Below are 22,742 nucleotides of genomic sequence, written 5' to 3'. Positions count from 1 at the left end.
CATGGCCTTAAAAATGAGGGTGACGGTCGTGGCGTTAGCCAACCTACCCAAATACTACTCTCAACTCCACCCCCTTACCTTAGTGTCAGCCATTCATTTGCTCTGTTGCTAGGTTTCCCCTTCCCTTCCTTTGCCACCTCCCTCCCTGGGGAGGGGGGTAGGAAGGGATATGTATTCGCCTACGTGCGTATATAAAAATTATATACTTCGTGGGTTTATACATACTCGCTAGGTAGAGGAAATCACACACGTGGAAGTTAGGCTGGAGAGGAGGATGTAACACGAAACCAGGCTACAAAAGAAAGGACTTCATAATAAAAATGATATCCTAAGAGGAGGAAGAAGACATCTGGGAGGGTTATACAGTGCCTGGGGAATGAGAGACAGTCAGGGTTGATCCCAGGGGAGGGGAGGCTGCAATTGCTTGAATCAAAGCACTAGCGGAAATCAAGGCGCTGAAGCTGTTGAAGGAGCTGGCTGACTGACCTTCACATATCACTCATGTATACAACTCTGCAATAGTAAAACCTTCATACGAACATTACTTACACACACACACACACACACACACACACACACACACACACACACACACACACACACACACACACACACACACACACACACACACAACATTCGCCCCCACATCTACACAAAACTCACCTCCAAGGCCTACAGAAGACCCAAACAACACTGACAGGTAAACATAATCACGGTCGATACACAGGTGCACACACACACCAAGTGAAGCTTAGCTAGACAACCATTTTGGTTGTATACGTTTTATTCTTGTGTGTGCTATATCCCACTTACCAGTATTGCCTAGACAAGTTAACATATTTACTCCAGAGAATGAGAATCTTCCTCACTGCCAAGCACCGACAGGTAAAGCCTCTAAAAGAGAGTGAGGCTCCGATTAAAGCTGTTTTAACTACTTCGAGAGAAAGTGTGTGTGTGTGTGTGTGTGTGTGTGTGTGTGTGTGTGTGTTTGGTGGTGGGAGTGAGGGAAGAATGTTCTAGCTAACAACGCACTCCACTCAAGGGAGGCGCCTTGACGCTGGTGAAGGGCTCCTTATCCAAGGTAGTATAGGTACCCTCCACTTCCATGGCCCAAATCAAATTGCCTTCCATTACTCGGGTGCCGTATGATCCCTACGGGTTTTGCGAGTCTCCATAAATACGATGATAACGTTCACCCAAGCGATGGTGGTACACCAACCGCGTTTTCTGTAGTTAGATCGTACTAGTACTATGCTACTAATACTTTACCACTACTATTATACTGCTACTACTATACTGCTACTACTATACTGTTACTACAATACTGCTACTACTATACTGCTACTACTATACTGTTACTACAATACTGCTACTACTATACTGCTACTACTATACTGTTACTACAATACTGCTACTACTATACTGCTACTACTATACTGTTACTACAATACTGTTACTACAATACTGTTACTACAATACTGCTACTACTATACTGTTACTACTATACTGTTACTACAATACTGCTACTACTATACTGTTACTACTATACTGTTACTACAATACTGTTACTACAATACTGCTACTACTATACTGTTACTACAATACTGCTACTACTATACTGTTACTACTATACTGTTACTACAATACTGCTACTACTATACTGTTACTACTACTACTATACTGTTACTACTACTACTATACTGTTACTACTACTATACTGTTACTACTACTATACTGCTACTACTACTATACTGCTACTACTACTATACTGCTACTACTATACTGCTACTACTATACTGTTACTACCACTACTACTATACTGTTACTACTATACTGTTACTACCACTACTACTATACTGTTACTACTATACTGTTACTACCACTACTATACTGTTACTACTACTACTATACTGTTACTACCACTACTATACTGTTACTACCACTACTACACTGTTACTACTACTATAATGTTACTACTATACTTCTGCTACTACTACTACTACTATACTGCTACTTCTATACTGCTACTACTACTACTATACTGCTACTACTACTATACTGCTACTACTATACTACTGTTACTACAATACTGTTACTACAATACTGCTACTACAATACTGCTACTACTATACTGCTACTACTATACTGTTACTACAATACTGCTACTACTATACTGCTACTACTATACTGTTACTACAATACTGCTACTACTATACTGCTACTACTATACTGTTACTACAATACTGTTACTACAATACTGTTACTACAATACTGCTACTACTATACTGCTACTACTATACTGTTACTACAATACTGTTACTACAATACTGCTACTACAATACTGCTACTACTATACTGCTACTACTATACTGTTACTACAATACTGCTACTACTATACTGCTACTACTATACTGCTACTACTATACTGCTACTACTATACTGCTACTACAATACTGCTACTACTATACTGCTACTACTATACTGTTACTACAATACTGTTACTACAATACTGCTACTACAATACTGCTACTACTATACTGCTACTACTATACTGTTACTACAATACTGCTACTACTATACTGCTACTACTATACTGCTACTACTATACTGCTACTACTATACTGTTACTACAATACTGCTACTACTATACTGCTACTACTATACTGTTACTACTATACTGTTACTACAATACTGCTACTACTATACTGCTACTACTATACTGTTACTACTATACTGTTACTACAATACTGCTACTACTATACTGTTACTACTATACTGTTACTACAATACTGCTACTACTATACTGCTACTACTATACTGCTACTACTATACTGTTACTACAATACTGTTACTACAATACTGTTACTACAATACTGCTACTACTATACTGCTACTACAATACTGCTACTACTATACTGTTACTACTATACTGTTACTACTATACTGCTACTACTATACTGTTACTACAATACTGTTACTACAATACTGTTACTACTATACTGCTACTACTATACTGTTACTACAATACTGTTACTACAATACTGCTACTACTATACTGTTACTACTATACTGTTACTACTATACTGCTACTACTATACTGTTACTACAATACTGCTACTACTATACTGTTACTACAATACTGCTACTACTATACTGCTACTACTATACTGTTACTACTATACTGCTACTACTATACTGCTACTACTATACTGTTACTACTATACTGCTACTACTATACTGTTACTACAATACTGCTACTACTATACTGCTACTACTATACTGTTACTACAATACTGCTACTACTATACTGTTACTACTATACTGCTACTACTATACTGCTACTACTATACTGCTACTACTATACTGTTACTACAATACTGTTACTACAATACTGCTACTACTATACTGCTACTACTATACTGTTACTACAATACTGCTACTACTATACTGTTACTACAATACTGCTACTACTATACTGTTACTACAATACTGCTACTACTATACTGTTACTACAATACTGCTACTACTATACTGTTACTACTATACTGTTACTACTATACTGCTACTACTATACTGTTACTACTATACTGTTACTACTATACTGTTACTACAATACTGTTACTACTATACTGTTACTACTATACTGCTACTACTATACTGTTACTACTATACTGTTACTACAATACTGCTACTACTATACTGTTACTACTATACTGTTACTACTATACTGTTACTACAATACTTATACTGCTACTACTATACTGCTACTACTATACTGTTACTACAATACTGCTACTACTATACTGTTACTACTATACTGCTACTACTATACTGCTACTACTATACTGCTACTACTATACTGTTACTACTATACTGCTACTACTATACTGCTACTACTATACTGCTACTACTATACTGCTACTACTATACTGCTACTACTATACTGCTACTACTATACTGCTACTACTATACTGTTACTACTATACTGCTACTACTATACTGCTACTACTATACTGCTACTACTATACTGTTACTACTATACTGCTACTACTATACTGCTACTACTATACTGCTACTACTATACTGCTACTACTATACTGCTACTACTATACTGCTACTACAATACTGCTACTACTATACTGTTACTACTATACTGCTACTACTATACTGCTACTACTATACTGCTACTACTATACTGCTACTACTATACTGCTACTACTATACTGCTACTACTATACTGTTACTACTATACTGCTACTACTATACTGCTACTACTATACTGTTACTACAATACTGCTACTACTATACTGCTACTACTATACTGCTACTACTATACTGCTACTACTATACTGGTACTACTACTACACTACTGCTACTATACTACTATACCACTACTACTATACTACTTGTGGAAAATTACATTTATCTGTATGTAGCTCATTCTGTACATAACAGTAAATGATAACAAAGATAATTATTATTTATCAATGTTACATAGACAATTAGGAATTTGGGACACCTACGTCGCAAAAAATGTCCCCCTTCGATACCTACCACTGTCATATCCACAAGTTGCTCTGGACCTTTTAATAAATGAAATATACATACACCAGGAATTCTGGTAAATATATAAATTTGTGGACTGTATATTAAAACTAAAAAATGATTATATATAAACACATTTATATATCAGAAGGAGAATATATCTTAATCATAACACTCACCAATTTGACTGTAGATTAATGTGTCATGTACAGGACCCCCCCTTTTGCCTACATTTATGAAAAATTTACTGGCCAGAATTTAAACAAATTAGACAGCTTATCTGAGGTTCCTGGAGTTGTCCTGTCTTGTCGCTTGATATCTCAAGTTATGCAGGAATGCACAGCCAACAATTTCGTCTCCTATTTGAGAGGTGTCAGCCCAATTTTAACCTCTAGAGCAAGAAAAATTCTTCCCATTACACTAATGCTTCTAGTCCAAACTCAAACAAAATGGCGACTCTCCGTCTGCGCAGGCGCAGGTCCAGTTTCCCATTTTCCATAATATAATTCTTTTAAATACAGTATGGCCATCTATTTACATATAACTACTGTATTTCTGGAAAATATATACAGTATTTTCCACACTGCGTCCGGCCGGAGTTCGTTGCTAAACGACTCAAATTACTCCTTCCTTTAGGAGACGATTCCAGCCGGTTCAGGCTTGAGTGGCTGTTCTCCTAGTAGGTCTTACTACGATTTCATCTTCTGGCATCACTTGGTCTGCGTTATCTTCCATATCACTCGTGTCACTTTCCCTCAGATTTTCATTTACGTTTGATTGAACACCCAATTCCAAGGGAATCAATTTATTAATTGTGCATAAACTTTCCTGGCCATGACACAACACTTTGACATTCCTGACAACACCTTGTGCATCTGGGTACAATGTCAATACTTTGCCCAGAGGCCACAATGTTCTATGTTGTTCAGTGTCAACACAATGTCACCTGGTTGAATGGTCTGTCGATTTACTGCCTCTGTCGCACCATAAAAGTGTTCACGTAGTGTAAGAAGATATTCCTTACGCCACACATTAGACCAATGATCAATTACTTTATTTAACATTTTAAATTTATTACACAACACTGCCGCATCATTGTAATCTTCATCACTTTCTTCCGGATTATCTCTATAGACAGGGGCAGCTTCCAATTTCCTTCCACATATTAGGTGAGGTGTTAATACATCTGTATCAGGTGTATCGCTCATGTACGAGAGAGGCCTATTATCCGATTTTCCTCCTCCACTAACACTGCACGGAATTCTTCCAAATTAATTTTCTTCCGGTGTAGTACTTTACGGAGACACCGCTTCACTGTGCCTATCAGTCTTTCGTACAGCCCCCCCTGCCAAGGGGCTCTAGGAGTAATAAATTTCCAGGTACACCCTCGTTGGGTTAACAGAGATTGAACATCGTTACTATTATTTAATTCTATCAAATGTTGAGCACCTGCTACAAAATTTGTGGCATTATCCGAAATCATCAATCTCGGACAGGATCTCCTAGCTGCAAATTTTCGAAACAGCTGTATAAACTGTTCTGCAGACAAGTCCTGAGCCACTTCTAAATGAACTACCCTAGTAGCAGTACAGGTGAACAGACAAATATACACTTTCAGTGGAACACCATCTGAAGTCAGTGGAACACCATCTGAAGTACCTGTTAAAATTATTGGACCACTGTAGTCTACACCTGTTACATCAAATGGTTTCACTAATTGTACACGCTCCTTTGGCAATGGTGGAGGACCTGGGTACATATAGGATCTGGCATCCACATGGCGGCATATTACACAAGATTTAATCACCCTTTTTACACTTTGCCGTCCTTGTGGAATCCAGAAAGTTTCCCTAATACAATTTAAGGTATCTTGTACCCCACCATGCATTACATTTTTATGGGCATTTAGCACAATTAAATTTGTTAGATGATGAGTTTTGGGCAGTAAGATAGGGTATTTAGCATAATCACCTAATTCAGCATTTTGTAACCTACCTCTGCACCTAATTACATTGTTCTCTAAATACAGCCCCAATTTCTCTATTATGGAACCTTTCACAATTTTTCTTTCCATCATCAATTTAATCTCATTTCCATAGATTTCTTCTTGTACCCTCTTTATCCAATATTCAGGAGGATGTGAAAACTTATATGATATATTCATCTTGTTTAGAAATTTAAACACCAACTTAGTTACATTGATTAGTTTGGGTAAAGAAGAATACCTATTTATATCAATGGCTAATGAAGGACAAACTATTGGAGTGGTGGTCACAGTAATTTCAACAGGAGCAATATACGCCTTTTGTACAGGCCAATTAGCTTTATTTACCAACCAGCTCTGTCCTTTAAACCATGATACAGCATTTACAAATTTAGCATAAGGTAAGCCTCGAGACAAATCAGCTGGATTCTCCTCACCAGGTATATGATTAAATGTTAACACATGTTGACCCAAACTATTATACTTCTCTTGCATCTGATTAATTTCAGCGACTCTGTTTTGTACGTACACAATTTTACTGTTTCCATTACGAATTCATTGTAAGGATACCTCATTATCAGACCAAATTACAGTGTCGCTAATATTTATCTCCTGCAACTTATTTCTTATATAATTAGCTAATTTGACACCTACATAAATGGCTGTTAATTCCAACTGAGGTAAGGTACATGATTTAATTGGAGACACTTTAGCCTTAGACATAACAAGAGAAATAACACTATTACATTGAAGGTAAGCAACTGATCCATATGCCAATTTTGAAGCATCACAAAAAATGTGGAGTACATTTTTCCTATTTGGATTGGCCACCTGGTGTGGGAACTCCAACTTTGGAATTTTCTCATAATCACCAATTAATTCATCCCACCTGTTAATGAATTCCTCAGGTAGAATTTCATCCCAAGCACATTTAAGTTTCCATGCTTCCTGTATTAATAATTTCCCTCTTATAGTAAGGGGTGACACTAAACCTAGTGGATCAAAACATTTGGAAACTTCAGCAAGCAAGGCTCTCTTAGTTAATTTATTGGGCATACTGTAATTATTAGGTTTTAACATTAACAAATCTCTCTCGGTATCCCAAGTTAATCCCAATACATTACTACATTTTGGCACTTCATCTCCAGGGTAATCTTTACTTATTTTGTCCTTTAATTTGGACGAATTACTATTCCATTCCCTCAGAGGCATATTGGCACTTTGCATTATATTATTAGCCTCTCCATAAGTCATTAACAGTTCCTCTTCAGTTGACGTCACACCCAGGAAATTGTCCACATAAAATTGTTTGCTCATTACTTTACTCAATGGACTTCCCGTACATTTAAGGTTTGCATTTATCGTCACTTGAAGTAGGAACGCACTGGATGTAGCACCAAATAATACACTCCTAAAGCGAAAGGTTTTCAGAGGGCTAAGTGAGTCAATAGGATTCTCAGGCCATAAGAAGCGGGTACAATCCCGGTCAGCCTCTTGTAAACCCACTTTTAGGAAAGCTTTACTTATGTCAGCCGTAAAGACATAATTCTTCACCCTGAAATTTAATAAGATATCTCCTAATTTTTCCGTCAACGATGGACCTGTCATCAAACAGTCATTTAAACTAGGTACATTTTTGTTACTCCTGGCACTTCAATTAAACACAATTCTTAGAGGAGTGGTCTTAGAATCCTTCTTCACTCCGTGATGTGGCAAATAGTGACCATAAATTTTGGCTTGCTCAAGAGGTACCTCTTCTATAAATTTATTAATTAACTGCTCAGCAATTATGTCATTATAGGCAGTTAACAATTCTGGTGTCTTACTCAGTTCGCGGAGCTGAGCCTTTAACTGCCCATATGCCATTCTGTAATTAGTGGGCAATTCTGGATGGTTCAGTCTCCACGGAAGTCGTACCCAGTATTGTCCAGATTCAAATTTTACATCTTTCAGGTACTGCTCCTGAGTAAAAGAATCGTCTGGACTTTCTTCATTTACATTTATTCCAATGCTGTCTAATTCCCACAATTTATGCACTGGCTCAACACCATCCTCTATGGAAGAATTATACTGGGGTACAACTTCATGAGTAAGACACACAGTTATGGTATTTGTAGTTTCCTCTAGTCATTAATTATTATTACGAGGAATCCTACCATACATTACATGGCCCCCAGCAGTCTTCAAAAGGGTGACACCACATTTCTTTACCATACCCTTTACAAAGGAGGCATAATAGTCACTACCTATCAAAATATTTATTGGGCCTACAGAATCATCACTTACACCAGAAGGTGCTAAATTTACATTATGTGAGAGTCTTTCTGTAGCTTTACTAAGCCCTACTGTAGATATTTTATCTGGAAGTCTATCTACAATTACTGCATTAACACGTTTTTTCTCATTACCCAACCTGACAGTTACATAAATAGTGTCATACAATTGAGCTCTTTTATCTGAGAGACAACCATATAATTTTAAAGTTGTGGGATCTCCCATCTGTACTTTCATACAATCAAGACATTTACGTTTAATGAAAGTACGTTGGGATCCCTGGTCCAATAATGCAGTTACATTTTTTGATTTATGCCTTTTATCATCAACTTTTACCTGTAGCACAGGTAAGGCTACTTCAGCAAAACCATCATTATTAACATTAGCAGCAATTTTTACATTAGCTACTGTTGTGTCAGGATTGTCAACATTATCATTATTATCAACATTATCATATAGACCTTTACACATAACTATATGGTGTCTTCCTTTGTGACATTGATAACAGTTGTTTAATTTGGCATGACAATCCTTTACATTGTGATTACCTAAACACCTGATACATCTGTCAAGTTCCTCCAATCTTTCAACTTTATCATTCCATGAATTGTATGCATTGCAATTCTTAGAAAAATGAGTACCCTTGCAGAAAAGACAATCTCTCTTTTCTTTGACTGGTTTCTTATTAACTGGGCTACTCTTAGGAGGGTACTTATTCTTCTTACCTTGTGGAGAATCATTATTTCTGATTCTTGCTACTTGATATGCATCTATGCAACTCTTTTTAGGAAATGAAATTTGATTATTACCATTGGGATAATTTTTTCCCTTTGTGAAACTTGACAGATACCTCAGAGTTATTATGTGTTGCATCTTTAAAATGAGTTGGTTGGCTGGTCTGCAACTGAACAATTAATTCTTGTAGACCTAGTCTTATTTCCTCCAGACCAAAATAGCCCTTGTGATATTTGTTTGAGATCCATTTAAGTGTTTATTCTGTACAATGGCACTCAATAACCAGTCTGATTCGTTCAGATTATATTTATTACTTAAAGTTTTGAGAGTGCTCTCCAGTTTAACTCTAAACTGCTGTAAACCTTTGTAAGTGTGTTCTGGAGATTTTAAATTAACAATGATATTCACTAGATCCAACCTACTTTGTTCTATATTACCATAAGTGACTTTCAACAAGTCAACTGCTTCTTTATAAGAATCATCTACATTGGGAAAGGCTTGTATGAGTATGTGAGCATCTCCTCTTACCCGTCCTTTCAGGTAAAATAATTTAGCTACACAGGCTAGGTCACTTCTATCATGCACAGCTGCTTTAAAAATTGACCAAAATTCCTCCCAATTTTCACCAGGATTAAATACAGGTAAACATAATTCTGGGAGTTTTGGCAAAGACATATTATTTGTTGGAGCAAGACTGATTAACTGCCTGGTTTACACATTTTAATTTATTCAAGGCCTGACTTTTACAAGAAAGAATCTTTTCCTCTAATTCATAATACTGATCTACTTCAGTCTCATCTACATAGTTTACTAACAAATCTCCTTCATATTTTTTGTAATATAATTTGTATGAATCATCTCTATTACCTAAAGCATCTAAATACAATTTTAAATCATCAGTATTCACAGTTTCTTGATTCGTTAATTCCAAGCACTTATAATATGCCTTGTTTACATGAACTTTTCTAGCCTGTAGTGATGCTTTCTTTACTCTATATTCCATATGTTTGTCTTCTATATTAATTTCCTCATTTTCAGCCATGATGTAATGTATTATATTCAACTTTATTAATAAGACTGATTACAACTTACAACACTGATACAACTTACCTTTGAATAAATCCTAGCTACTTGAGCTTAGCAATTACATGCAAGAAAATAATATAAACTTCAAATGTACATTAATACAAACCTTTAGCCAGACTTGGCTTATCAAAATTAATATTATACAAATTAATAAATCCTTGCCAGAATTTGGCATAGCAAAATTATTATACACAATATAATCTTTAGACACACTTTTCTTATCAATTACACATTGATATAAATCTTGGCAAGAATTATCTTATCAAATTAATATTATACAAATTAATATAAACTTAGCCAGACTTGACTTATCAAAATTAATATTGTAATAATTATAATCCACTACACATTCAGTAAATTTGTGAACTTAACATCCACCTCCTTCTGTCATTTCACATATAATTATTAAGTAATTAACTAATTAATGACTTCACTAATTACCTCCGGTTCAAGAAGGCCCAACGGGCTAATTAAATGTGGAAAATTAGATTTATCTGTATGTTGCTCATTCTGTACATAACAGTAAATGATAAAAATAATTATTATTTATCAATGTTACATAGACAATTAAGAATTTGGGACACCTATGTCGCAAAAAATATCCCCCTTCGATACCTACCACTGTCATATCCACAAGTTGTTCTGGACCTATTAATAAATGAAATATACATACACCAGGAATTCTGGTAAATATATTAATTTGTGGACTGTATATTAAAATAAAAAAAATGATTATATATAAACACATTTATATAACAGAAGGAGAATATATCTTAATCATAACACTCACCAATTTGACTGTAGATTAATGTGTCATGTACAGGACCCCCCCCTTTTGCCTACATTTATGAAAAATTTGCTGGCCAGAATTTAAACATAAATTAGACAGCTTATCTGAGGTTCCTGGAGTTGTCCTGTCCTGTCGCCTGATATCTCAAGTTATGCAGGAATGCACATCCAACAATTTCGAATCCTATTTGAGAGGTGTCAGCCCAATTTTAACCTCTAGAGCAAGAAAAATTCTTCCCATTACACTAACGCTTCTAGTCCAAATTCAAACAAAATGGCGACTCTCCGTCTGCGCAGGCGCAGGTCCAGTTTCCCATTTTCCAGAATATAATTCCTTTAAATACAGTATGACCATCTATTTACATATAACTACTGTATTTCTGGAAAATATATACAGTATTTTCCACACTACTACTACTATACTACTACTATACTACTACACTACTACTACTATACTACTACTACATTATTACTACTACTACTTATTCTAGATTTAAATACTATTCTCATTTGTTTTGGGGAAGGACGGTGGTTAGTTATTGTGGGACTCTATTTTTCGTTTTTAAGGTCATGTTTATCCCCTGGTTGACACAGTTTGCATTCATTAAACAGTTCGTCTTCTCCAGTTGAATATAATCTTCGGTCTCGCCAATCACCAAGCACGAACACTCAGAAGATTAGCATTCGTGTAAGGAATCTCCTGAATCCCACGCGATAACATCGACAACCATGTACCTGAATATTCCGCCATACCCTAGAGGTATACCCAGAGTCACAACCCTTGAGATGGGGTGGCGTACCCGATCATACCCTAAACAGGGTGTGACTTACCCAGCGAAGCAAACTAAACAAGAGTATACGAGCAGTGTGGGTAGGGAAGATGCAGGTGGATGCAGGCGGCCGGCATGTGTCTGCCACCCAGCTAGAATCCAAGATTGTAGGCCATTTTTTTTTTCCTGTGTCTCATTTGTGTTTGTTGTTCTTGTGCTCTCCTTGTATTTGTTATCCTTGTGCTTTGCTTGTGTTTGTTCTTGTGCTTTCCTTTTGTTTGTTATCCTTGTGTTTGATCTTCACACACGTTGGAAAATATAGATATAACATAGTAATCTCCAACACGAGATTATTATGACTCGCGAAATCTTTGATGTGATTGAATACTCGCTGAACGGAGTCTTTGAAGCCAAGGCTTGAAGGTTTGAAACTCTTATTTCTGTAAAATCTGTCCATTTAGAAAAGCTACACCAGAGATCATATAGAATTAGAGTTTAGAAGACTATACGGAAGAAGGAAGAGGGTTACTGAATTTCTTAATATGCAGCAAATATTACAACAAAGAGCTGACACTTTACATTGATAATAACAGATATTGAACAAAAGCCGAAGCAGTTATAAAGGAGAGAGAAACACAAAAGAAACAAAAAAGTAATTCAGGAAATTAGGAAAACACTTTTTTCACATACGCAAAATTTAAATTAAAAATGATCTTGCAGCATTGGTTCTGTGCCCTAAGAAGTCATACAGAAATAAAGAAATGAGAGAGAGAAATCTTGGAAGAACAGTGTGAATCATATTCAGCGAGCCATGAAAATTTAATATCCGGATAATTTTTCATAAATTCTGCCCACCCCACAAATTGTATATCTGACACGATAATAAATCCTTCAGACTTAGAAAGGGAGATAGACGTGTCCACTCATACAGCACCTGGGCTTCATTCCTGCATTGCGTTATTTATATAGAAATGTAAGTACCGTTAGCAAGGACACTCTCTTATTTGGTGAAGGAGGGCAGCAGAGTAACAGCAAAAAATCTACAGATCGGCAACACTAACATCGCACTTAATATTTTTGAAAGGTTGCTGAGACACAAATTAGTGACTTTACGGAGAATCATGAACTACACAACCCAAGTTGATACGACTTTAGTGTAGGAAGAAGATCTCGTCTATCACAACTGTTACCTCCCCAGGCTGTCAGTAGATAACCTTGACCTAAGATTAGGCTGCAGCAGTAGAAGATACCAGTTGTCATTGGATTACTGGACATTTTACAAATTGTACACGACACATTGCCTGAGCGTATGAATGTTTAATCTTAAATTGTGACTTGTCCTGGAAAGATATAAAGGTGTGGCAGGACGGGAAATCCAGTAGTGGCCGAGACATGATAACGCTTTTCCCTGTGGCTAGGTGGGCGTGGCTGCTTGTAGAGGAAAGGAAAGGTGGGCAGAGTGGCCAGGGCCTAACTAGAAGTTTGAGTTGCGCTCTCACGGGGCTATATAAACCTCTAGTGACGACAATTCTTTCATTAGTTTTTGTCTTCTCTAGACAACTTCTCAAAGCAGTCATATACCCGCAATTTCTCTACTGCGTTATCAGGAGTCTAGAGCAATTAACTAGTGGTTCCATCAGTGTGGTTTATTTCTCGTAGTTCAAAATATGTAATGATCATCGTTTACTAGCTGAGTGTGAGGCCGGTCTTGGCGTAAGGCGGTGTAGTTTAGTGGAGGAGCATGTGGTGTGGCGTAATGTGGTGTGCAGAATACAATGTAAAGCGGTAGAAGTAGATGTAAAGTGGTAGAAGTAGATGATGGCACGGTGTCTTGCAGTGACTGGCTCACAGTCTTTAATGAATACGCCTAGAATCGAACTCCAGAAACTAAATGGTAATTTAATGATTAAATATTCAGTTTAAATTTACCGAGATAAATGTATATTTTATGTTCCTTAAAACAGCTTTGCGTCGGAAACGAGGAAGGTGTATCCGGTGTAGGAGAGGCATTTGTGTTTCCAGTAGTTCATGTTCTGGGGACATTTGTGTGTACGAGTGTTGCTTGCAGCTCATAGGTAGTAATCATCTTGTGCCTGACCACTGACCCTCTATCATGCACACTACGAGCAGGAGTGCCACAGTAATGATGGCTTTTATTAAAAACTAGATCAAATACAGATTACAATCTGGAGGTACATTATAAAGCATAAGCAAGCATTGAACACTTGTTTAAGTTCGTGTTGGTAGTAATATTATGTTGCATGAAGTAGTATATATAATAGATGATATGCTCAGTGATAGAAAACTCTGCTCACAACTAAAAAGACTTGAATTCAGTTGCCAAACGGGAAGACTCACATAGACAAGTCTCCTTACACGTGCTGCTCCTGTTCAAATAGCAGTGGATTAGGCGTGTTTCCTTAAGACACCTGCTGTCTCCGTTCACCTAGCAGTAAGTAGGTACCTGAGTGTTAGTCGACTAGTGTGGATCGCATCCTGGGGGATAAAATTAACCTAAGTTGCTCGAAATGCTCTACATAACCAAGGGCTTTCAACATAGTATGTCATTGATGACGGCTAGATCTGTATAAATTGTATAATGTACTGGTAGAAATCAGTATTATTATTATTATTATTATTATTATTATTATTATTATTATTATTGACAGAGTTAGTGTTGAGAGTCATCCTAGGGGAAGATTTCAATGAAAATGTTCCACAGCATTTGGCTTTGTTGGGTTCTCGTGGTTCAAACCTGACAGTTCTTTTAGTGCCCGTGTATACTTGCACTATGCTGCTTGTATTAGAAACCATGTTCCTACATGGCTACCTTACTATGTTATCGTAGACAAGGGTTCAGTGTTATCACTGGAACGTGTCATAACCCTTTACTCTAACTTTTGACTTTATTTTGGGTTATGGTGAGTTGTTAATCGTCTAAGGTTATTAAGCTGGAAGGTCTTCATGATCATCATTATTTCTTCATCATTAACAACAAAATAAAAAAGAAATAAACCTCAGCTGTTGTCCCTGGCGAACTAAGTTACTCAAATCATAATCATTACCTTTGTAACTTGTGAGTTCATTACCTTTGTACCTAGTTCAGCTATCGAACTTTGGAGCCCAGTCCCTAAACCCATTACGTACTTCTGTAATCTGTAAATACCTTTGTAACTTGTCATGATTGTGACTAGACCTACCTGGAGTTCATTACCTTTGTAAATTGTGAGTTCATTACCTTTGTAAATTGTGAGTTCATTACCTCTGTAACTTGCTCAGCTATCAAAACTTTGGGGTCCAGTCCCTGGACCAATTATGTACCTCTGTAATCTTTTGACTACCGCCCACAGGATGGGTATGGGGTGCATAATAAACATATTAAACTAACTAACTAACCCCTGCAAAACACATTTTCTTTGACTCCATTTTCTTCGTTGAAATTAATGTGCAACTGGAGTATTTTGCTCTTGTTTTCTATGCGATACATTCACTTTAAGAAATAAAGTATTTTAATTATATTTATTTATCAGGTCAGTATTCACGGAAACACGTACTTCTATGTAAATACACTGAAATTCGTACTTTAATCCATGTTTTAATGAAAATTCCTACCTGCTGAGTGTTAGTTTGTTCTCTCATACTGTAAAATGCTTGCTAGCATCCTGTAAGATGATTGCTAGCATCCTGTAAGATGGTTGCTAGCATCCTGTAAGATGATTGCTAGCATCCTGTAAGATGATTGCTAGCATCCTGTAAGGTGATTGCTAGCATCCTGTAAGATTGCTAGCAACCTGTAAGATGATTGCCAGCATCCTGTAAGATTACTAGCATCCTGTAAGATGATTGCTAGCATCCTGTAAGATGATTGCTAGCATCCTGTAAGATTGCTAGCATCCTGTAAGATGATTGCTAGCATCCTGTAAGATTGCTAGCATCCTGTAAGATGATTGCTAGCATCCTGTAAGATGATTGCTAGCATCCTGTAAGATGATTGCTAGCATCCTGCAAGATGATTGCTAGCATCCTGTAAGATGATTGCTAGCATCCTGCAAGATGATTGCTAGCATCCTGCAAGATGATTGCTAGCATCCTGTAAGATGATTGCTAGCATCCTGTAAGATGATTGCTAGCATCCTGTAAGATGATTGCTAGCATCCTGCAAGATGATTGCTAGCATCCTGTAAGATGATTGCTAGCATCTTGTAAGATTGCTAGCACCCTGCAAGATGATTGCTAGCAACCTGCAAGATGATTGCTAGCAACCTGCAAGATGATTGCTAGCATCCTGCAAGATGATTGCTAGCACCCTGCAAGATGATTGCTAGCATCCTGCAAGATGATTGCTAGCACCCTGCAAGATGATTGCTAGCATCCTGCAAGATGATTGCTAGCATCCTGTAAGATGATTGCTAGCACCCTGCAAGATGATTGCTAGCATCCTGTAAGATGATTGCTAGCATCCTGTATGATTGCTAGTAACCTGCAAGATGATTGCTAGCATCCTGTAAGATGATTGCTAGCATCTTGTAAGATTGCTAGCACCCTGCAAGATGATTGCTAGCAACCTGCAAGATGATTGCTAGCATCCTGTAAGATGATTGCTAGCATCCTGCAAGATGATTGCTAGCACCCTGCAAGATGATTGCTAGCATCCTGCAAGATGATTGCTAGCATCCTGTAAGATGATTGCTAGCACCCTGCAAGATGATTGCTAGCAACCTGCAAGATGATTGCTAGCATCCTGTAAGATGATTGCTAGCATCCTGTAAGATGATTGCTAGCACCCTGCAAGATGATTGTTAGCAACCTGCAAGATGATTGCTAGCATCCTGTAAGATGATTGCTAGCATTCTGTAAGATGATTGCTAGCATCCTGTAAGATGATTGCTAGCACCCTGCAAGATGATTGCTAGCAACCTGCAAGATGATTGCTAGCATCCTGTAAGATGATTGCTAGCATCTTGTAAGATGATTGCTAGCACCCTGCAAGATGATTGCTAGCAACCTGCAAGATGATTGCTAGCATCCTGTAAGATGATTGCTAGCATCCTGCAAGATGATTGCTAGCATCCTGCAAGATGATTGCCAGCATCCTGTAAGATTACTAGCATCCTGTAAGATGGTTGCTAGCATCCTGTAAGATTACTAGCATCCTGTAAGATGGTTGCTAGCATCCTGTAAGATTGCTAGCATCCTGTAAGATGATTGCTAGCATCCTGTAAGATTACTAGCATCCTGTAAGATGGTTGCTAGCATCCTGTAAGATTGCTAGCATCCTGTAAGATGGTTGCTAGCATCCTGTAAGGTGATTGCTAGGATCCTGTAAAATGCTTGCTAGCAACCTGTAAGATGATTGCCAGCATCCTTTAAGATTGCTAGCACCCTGCAAGATGATTGCTAGCATCCTGTAAGATTGCTAGCATCCTGTAAGATGATTGCTAGCATCCTGTAAGATTACTAGCATCCTGTAAGATGGTTGCTAGCATCCTGTAAGATTGCTAGCATCCTGTAAGATGGTTGCTAGCATCCTGTAAGGTGATTGCTAGGATCCTGTAAGATGGTTGCTTGCATCCTGTAAGGTGATTGCTAGGATCCTGTAAGATGGTCGCTAGCATCCTGTAAGGTGATTGCTAGCATCCTGTAAGATGGCTGCTAGCATCCTGTAAGATGATTGCTAGCATCCTGTAAGATGATTGCTAGCAACCTGTAAGATGATTGCCAGCATCCTGTAAGATTGCTAGCATCTTGTAAGATGATTGCTAGCATCCTGTAAGATGATTGCTAGCAACCTGTAAGATTGCTAGCAACCTGTAAGATGATTGCCAGCATCCTGTAAGATTGCTAGCATCTTGTAAGATGATTGCTAGCATCCTGTAAGATTGCTAGCATCCTGTAAGATTGCTAGCATTTTGTAAGATGATTGCTAGCATCCTGTAAGATGATTGCTAGCATCCTGTAAGATTGCTAGCATCCTGTAAGATTGCTAGCATCTTGTAAGATAATTGCTAGCATCTTGTAAGATGATTGCTAGCATCCTGTAAGATGATTGCTAGCATCCTGTAAGATGATTGCTAGCATCCTGTAAGATTGCTAGCATCCTGTAAGATGATTGCTAGCATCCTGTAAGATGATTGCTAGCATCCTGTAAGATGATTGCTAGCATCCTGTAAGATTGCTAGCATCCTGTAAGATGATTGACAGCATCCTGTAAGATGATTGCTAGCATCCTGTAAGATGATTGCTAGCATCCTGTAAGATTGCTAGCATCCTGTAAGATTGCTAGCATCAGATTGCAGAAATTTTCATTAAAAAAGATGATTGCTAGCATCCTGTAAGATGATTGCTAGCATCCTGTAAGATGATTGACAGCATCCTGTAAGATGCTTGTTCGCATACTGCCGTGCCCAAGGGTGGGTCAGTGAAGAATTCCCAAGTATTAAGATCCCAAGAAGTTGCAGTGTCTGACAGGATCTTAATACTTGGGAATTCTTCACTGGCCCACCCTTGGGCACGACCTACTTCCACATTGAACAAATGTGACACCACCTACAACTGCTGCACCTCTCCTGCCTACGGTTTATAAGCTCCTTCTCCGCTCATATGCCGTATTCTATTCAAGATTGATGGACTGACCACATCGACTCAAGGTTGAGGGACTGATTACCTCATTCTCCTCCTGTTCTTCAAGATTCTCCTTTGTATGGACTGATGAAGCCACTGTGTGGCGAAACGTTTCCTCAATAAAGATACCCAAGAGTTGCACATGTGTCTAATTTAACCACTGGTCATCTTAAATTATTTTTCCCAGATCCTGCACAGTGAAACAGCCGTAAGGTGACTTTGTACTGTGATAACAATTACAAACTCGTAGTTGCCTTACAAGTTCAAAAGTTTTTTTTAGTCGCGGTTCCCCCTCTTGTGTTAAAGTTTAAAGAGCTTAGGTATTTTGCCTTCTTTTTTTTTCTTTGCCATTTTCAGCTGTTCCTTCTTGTTCTGTGATATTCGTCGTACATTAACTGCTTTCAAGATGGTGACTTTATGCTGCTGAAGGACACCTGAACAAAGGGGAGGGGTAGCTCTCCTCCTTTGGATCAAACCTGACTGGTTCTTGAACCTAACAGATTTAGTGCTTCATTAATAATAATAAATTATTATGAGAATTATTATTGTTGTTATTGTTATTAATCTCTGCATGAGTGTCCGCGATAAATAGTCTAGGAGGTGCATTTTATTGATGTGACTGAATTTTTTTTATATATTAACGAAGTGGCCGAAGGGAAACTATTATATGATATTAATGTCAATATTGTCCATTCTTTTATGCTTTGGCGAGTACTAACGTGTGGTTATTTTGTCTCGTTTCAGAGTACGGTCCGGGGGAGCTGAGGTATTCTTTTCCCCACGAGTCGAGGCCCATCTCCCGTGCCTCCTCCCACGTCTCCCTTTCCTCCTCTATCTCCTCCATCACGCACCTCCCACGCCGCTCACAGTCCTCCCACACGCCCCCCAGGTAACTGCATGACGCGCACCTGCACGCCATGCATGTTACCTTATACACTACAAGCCGCCACATACGTCACCACGTACTACTACAGGACGTACAGGACATTTATTAAAGGAAACTTTACGCCATGAGTTGCTTATTCACGAATACCTAAGTTGGCTTTATGAAAGTGATGTGAGTAGGCAAAAATGTTTGGAGGTGGTCATAATTGCTGTTACTAACATCATCCCACAGAAGTCCGATGATTTCATCATATCCAAACTCTTGGCAAACAGAATATCGCCCATATTGAAGACTGCCGTCGCGTGATACTACTGACAGCTCAATACTCACTCACTTCATGTCACCTATCTCCTACCACTATATGTTACCTTCTTATATGACTGTATTAAAAGTTAAGCTACTTAGGGCAGAAAGTTTCCTGTGATAAATGTCCTCATTGGTATATAAGTTTATTCACATGTTGTTGGTATTACTGTACCTTTTACAACTGGCTATAATGCATGTTGATAGAGACAGCCATATATGTGGACATAAGCAGATATATATGTGGATACAGGCAGCAGTACATGTCGATACCGGAAGCTATACATGTGGACAAAGGCAGCCATACATTTTGATGCAGGCAACTATGCATATTGATATAAGCTGTAACGTATGTTGATATAGGCTGCCATACATGTTGATATAAACTGCCATACATGATGACATAGGTTGCCTTGCATGTTGATATAGGCAGTCATACATATTGATGTAGACTACTATGTATGTTGATATTGACAGCCATGCATGTTTATATAGGCTGCCATGTATGATAATATAGACTGCCATGTATGATAATATAGACTGCCATGTATGTTATAGGCAGTCATATATGTTGATATATGACACCATGCATGTTGATATAGGTTGCCATACATTCGTATATAGGCATCCATAAAATATTGATTTACGATATCATACATGTGACATAGGCTGCCAGGTATGCTGATATGGGCAGCTATGCATGTTGTTATAGGCTGCCATGCACGTTGATATAGGCAGCCATACATGTTGATGTAGGTTGCCATACATGTTGATATGTACTGCCATACATGTTGATATAGACTACCATACATGTTTATGAAGACTACCCATCATGCCACCATATACTCTATAATCCAACATATCTACAGGATATATGCTCTTATAATTTTTTTTCATTCCCCTTTACCCCCCCCTTCTGGACACTATACACTGTACACCAACTATACACTGTAGACCAACACAGCTACCATGCACGTCCATACTTAGTGGTATAGATTGCTTTCCCTGTAGTACATGCAACCATCATATCAACAAAGGCTGACAGGTTACTCTGCGTGCTACACGCACTTCCACATTCTATGTATCATGTACATGATCATTACAACAAGACAAAACATATTGGAACCCTAAACACCGGTTTCTGAGCCAATAAAGTGGTAATGCCAGGATAGAGCTAACAGTATTGATATCGTAGAGGTCCCCTGTGGTATGTTGTGGGAAAAATTTAACGAGAGAGAGGCAAACGAGGCAAATTAATGGATGAGGATCAGGATAATTACTAGGCCTTGTTTATGAAAATGGCAGCAGCAGAGTACATAAAAGAGTGAATAGATGCAGATTTCACTACATGAAAAAATTTTCTTGAATGATTTGATGAAACGGGAGGCAGATTCGTCTTGAGCTACAAGAAAAAAAAAGTATTTTATAATGACAGAAACCCTAGTATGTAAAGTATTCCATCGGTAAATTAACAAGTCAGGCATACAAAGAGCATAAACAGAATCAAGAGCAAAATTATTGATATTAAATAATCAATAATGCAAATGAATGAAACCAGATTCAAGAAATTCAGAGGCTTGCCAAATAGAATATAATAGTATATTGCAGGAGGTTGTGTGTATAATAGCTCTTGCAGACTTTAAAAATAACTATGAATAAATAAAACTACACAATAATCACAGCTCTTTTACTGTAACCACATATAGGTAGCTACATATAGGATAATTAAAAATACACTATTATATTGTAGATTAGTACACAAACTTGCACTTACCAGTGGTAAGTAACTCATGACTTACTATACAATACACTTTCATCTTTCTTGACCCTTCTGTAACATTTTTGTGTTTTATTATTATATTTTAAAATATGCTTGGGTAACTTGAAGTGAATTTTATTTTCACAAGTTGTGTATAATGTACTGTATGCTGATATATATATACATAGCAAATGTGATTTGCTAAAATTATGAACACATTGAATGTCTTACAGGGGATCTCGTCGATCACTGCGCCAGACTAGGTCTGCCTCCAGGTCTAACAGATCTGGCTCCTTCGGGGAGTTCAGCCTCCCAGGTGTACTCTCAGCCTCAAGCATCAACCCCGAGTCACAGGAAGACGTCGCCACACTTATTCTTACTCTAAGAAGGGAAAGGTAAAAATTACACTAGAATATTTTATTAAAAATTATAGATATAAGCTAGTGAGTTTAAAATTTGTACTTTATTTGATCTAGTAATGAGGAAGACTGTAAAAGATTATAAATATTTGTAATCACTAAAGAAGAATGAGACAAAAAGTTCAAAGATGACAAATGGAGAAAGAAAGAAACACATTTGCAGAGAGGAACTTTATTAAGATGTTTTGCCAGTGGAAGGGGCATTTTTTCTTCCACTAAAGAAAAATGTTGCTTTCTTATAAGATGAGGAAACATTCTGAACTCAAATGCAGTAAATAACAAAATTGTTCATCTGGTATTAGTGTAAATTTGCATATTATTACTATCTTTACTTGAATGCTTTAGAATTTAAACACGATGTAAAGCCAGTTCTAAGACTAGCAGGCCATGGCTCTAATCAATGTTCCATGTTGGCCCAGTAAGATTGATCTATCTAGGTATAGTATTTCTATAAACCAGAAAAGTTAGCATGGGCCTCCACTGTAACAATATACAGTGGACCCCCGGTTAACGATATTTTTTCACTCTAGAAGTATGTTCTGGTGCCAGTACTGACCGAATTTGTTCCCAT

The 22,742-nt window shown here is 37.6% G+C and overlaps 1 protein-coding gene across 5 annotated transcripts in view; it reads left to right on the top strand.

Annotated features, from left to right (window-relative positions):
* Window positions 1–22,742, top strand: part of LOC128693860 (adenomatous polyposis coli protein-like) — a 551,448-nt gene that overhangs the window by 259,966 nt on the left and 268,740 nt on the right. For 4 of the 5 annotated variants that reach the window (XM_070091006.1, XM_070091003.1, XM_070091005.1 and 1 more), the window contains exons 5-6: window positions 19,549–19,693; window positions 21,986–22,147. In XM_070091006.1, the coding sequence (XP_069947107.1) occupies window positions 19,549–19,693; window positions 21,986–22,147 (307 nt within the window). The remainder of the gene's footprint in view (window positions 1–19,548; window positions 19,694–21,985; window positions 22,148–22,742) is intronic. The other variant, XM_070091007.1, reaches the window with a different exon arrangement.

This window comes from Cherax quadricarinatus, chromosome 33 (genome assembly GCF_038502225.1).
Source record: "Cherax quadricarinatus isolate ZL_2023a chromosome 33, ASM3850222v1, whole genome shotgun sequence".
Taxonomy (NCBI): Eukaryota; Metazoa; Arthropoda; class Malacostraca; order Decapoda; family Parastacidae; genus Cherax; species Cherax quadricarinatus.
Note: the sequence above shows the minus strand (reverse complement) of the source record. Positions and strands in the feature narration are given on the sequence as shown.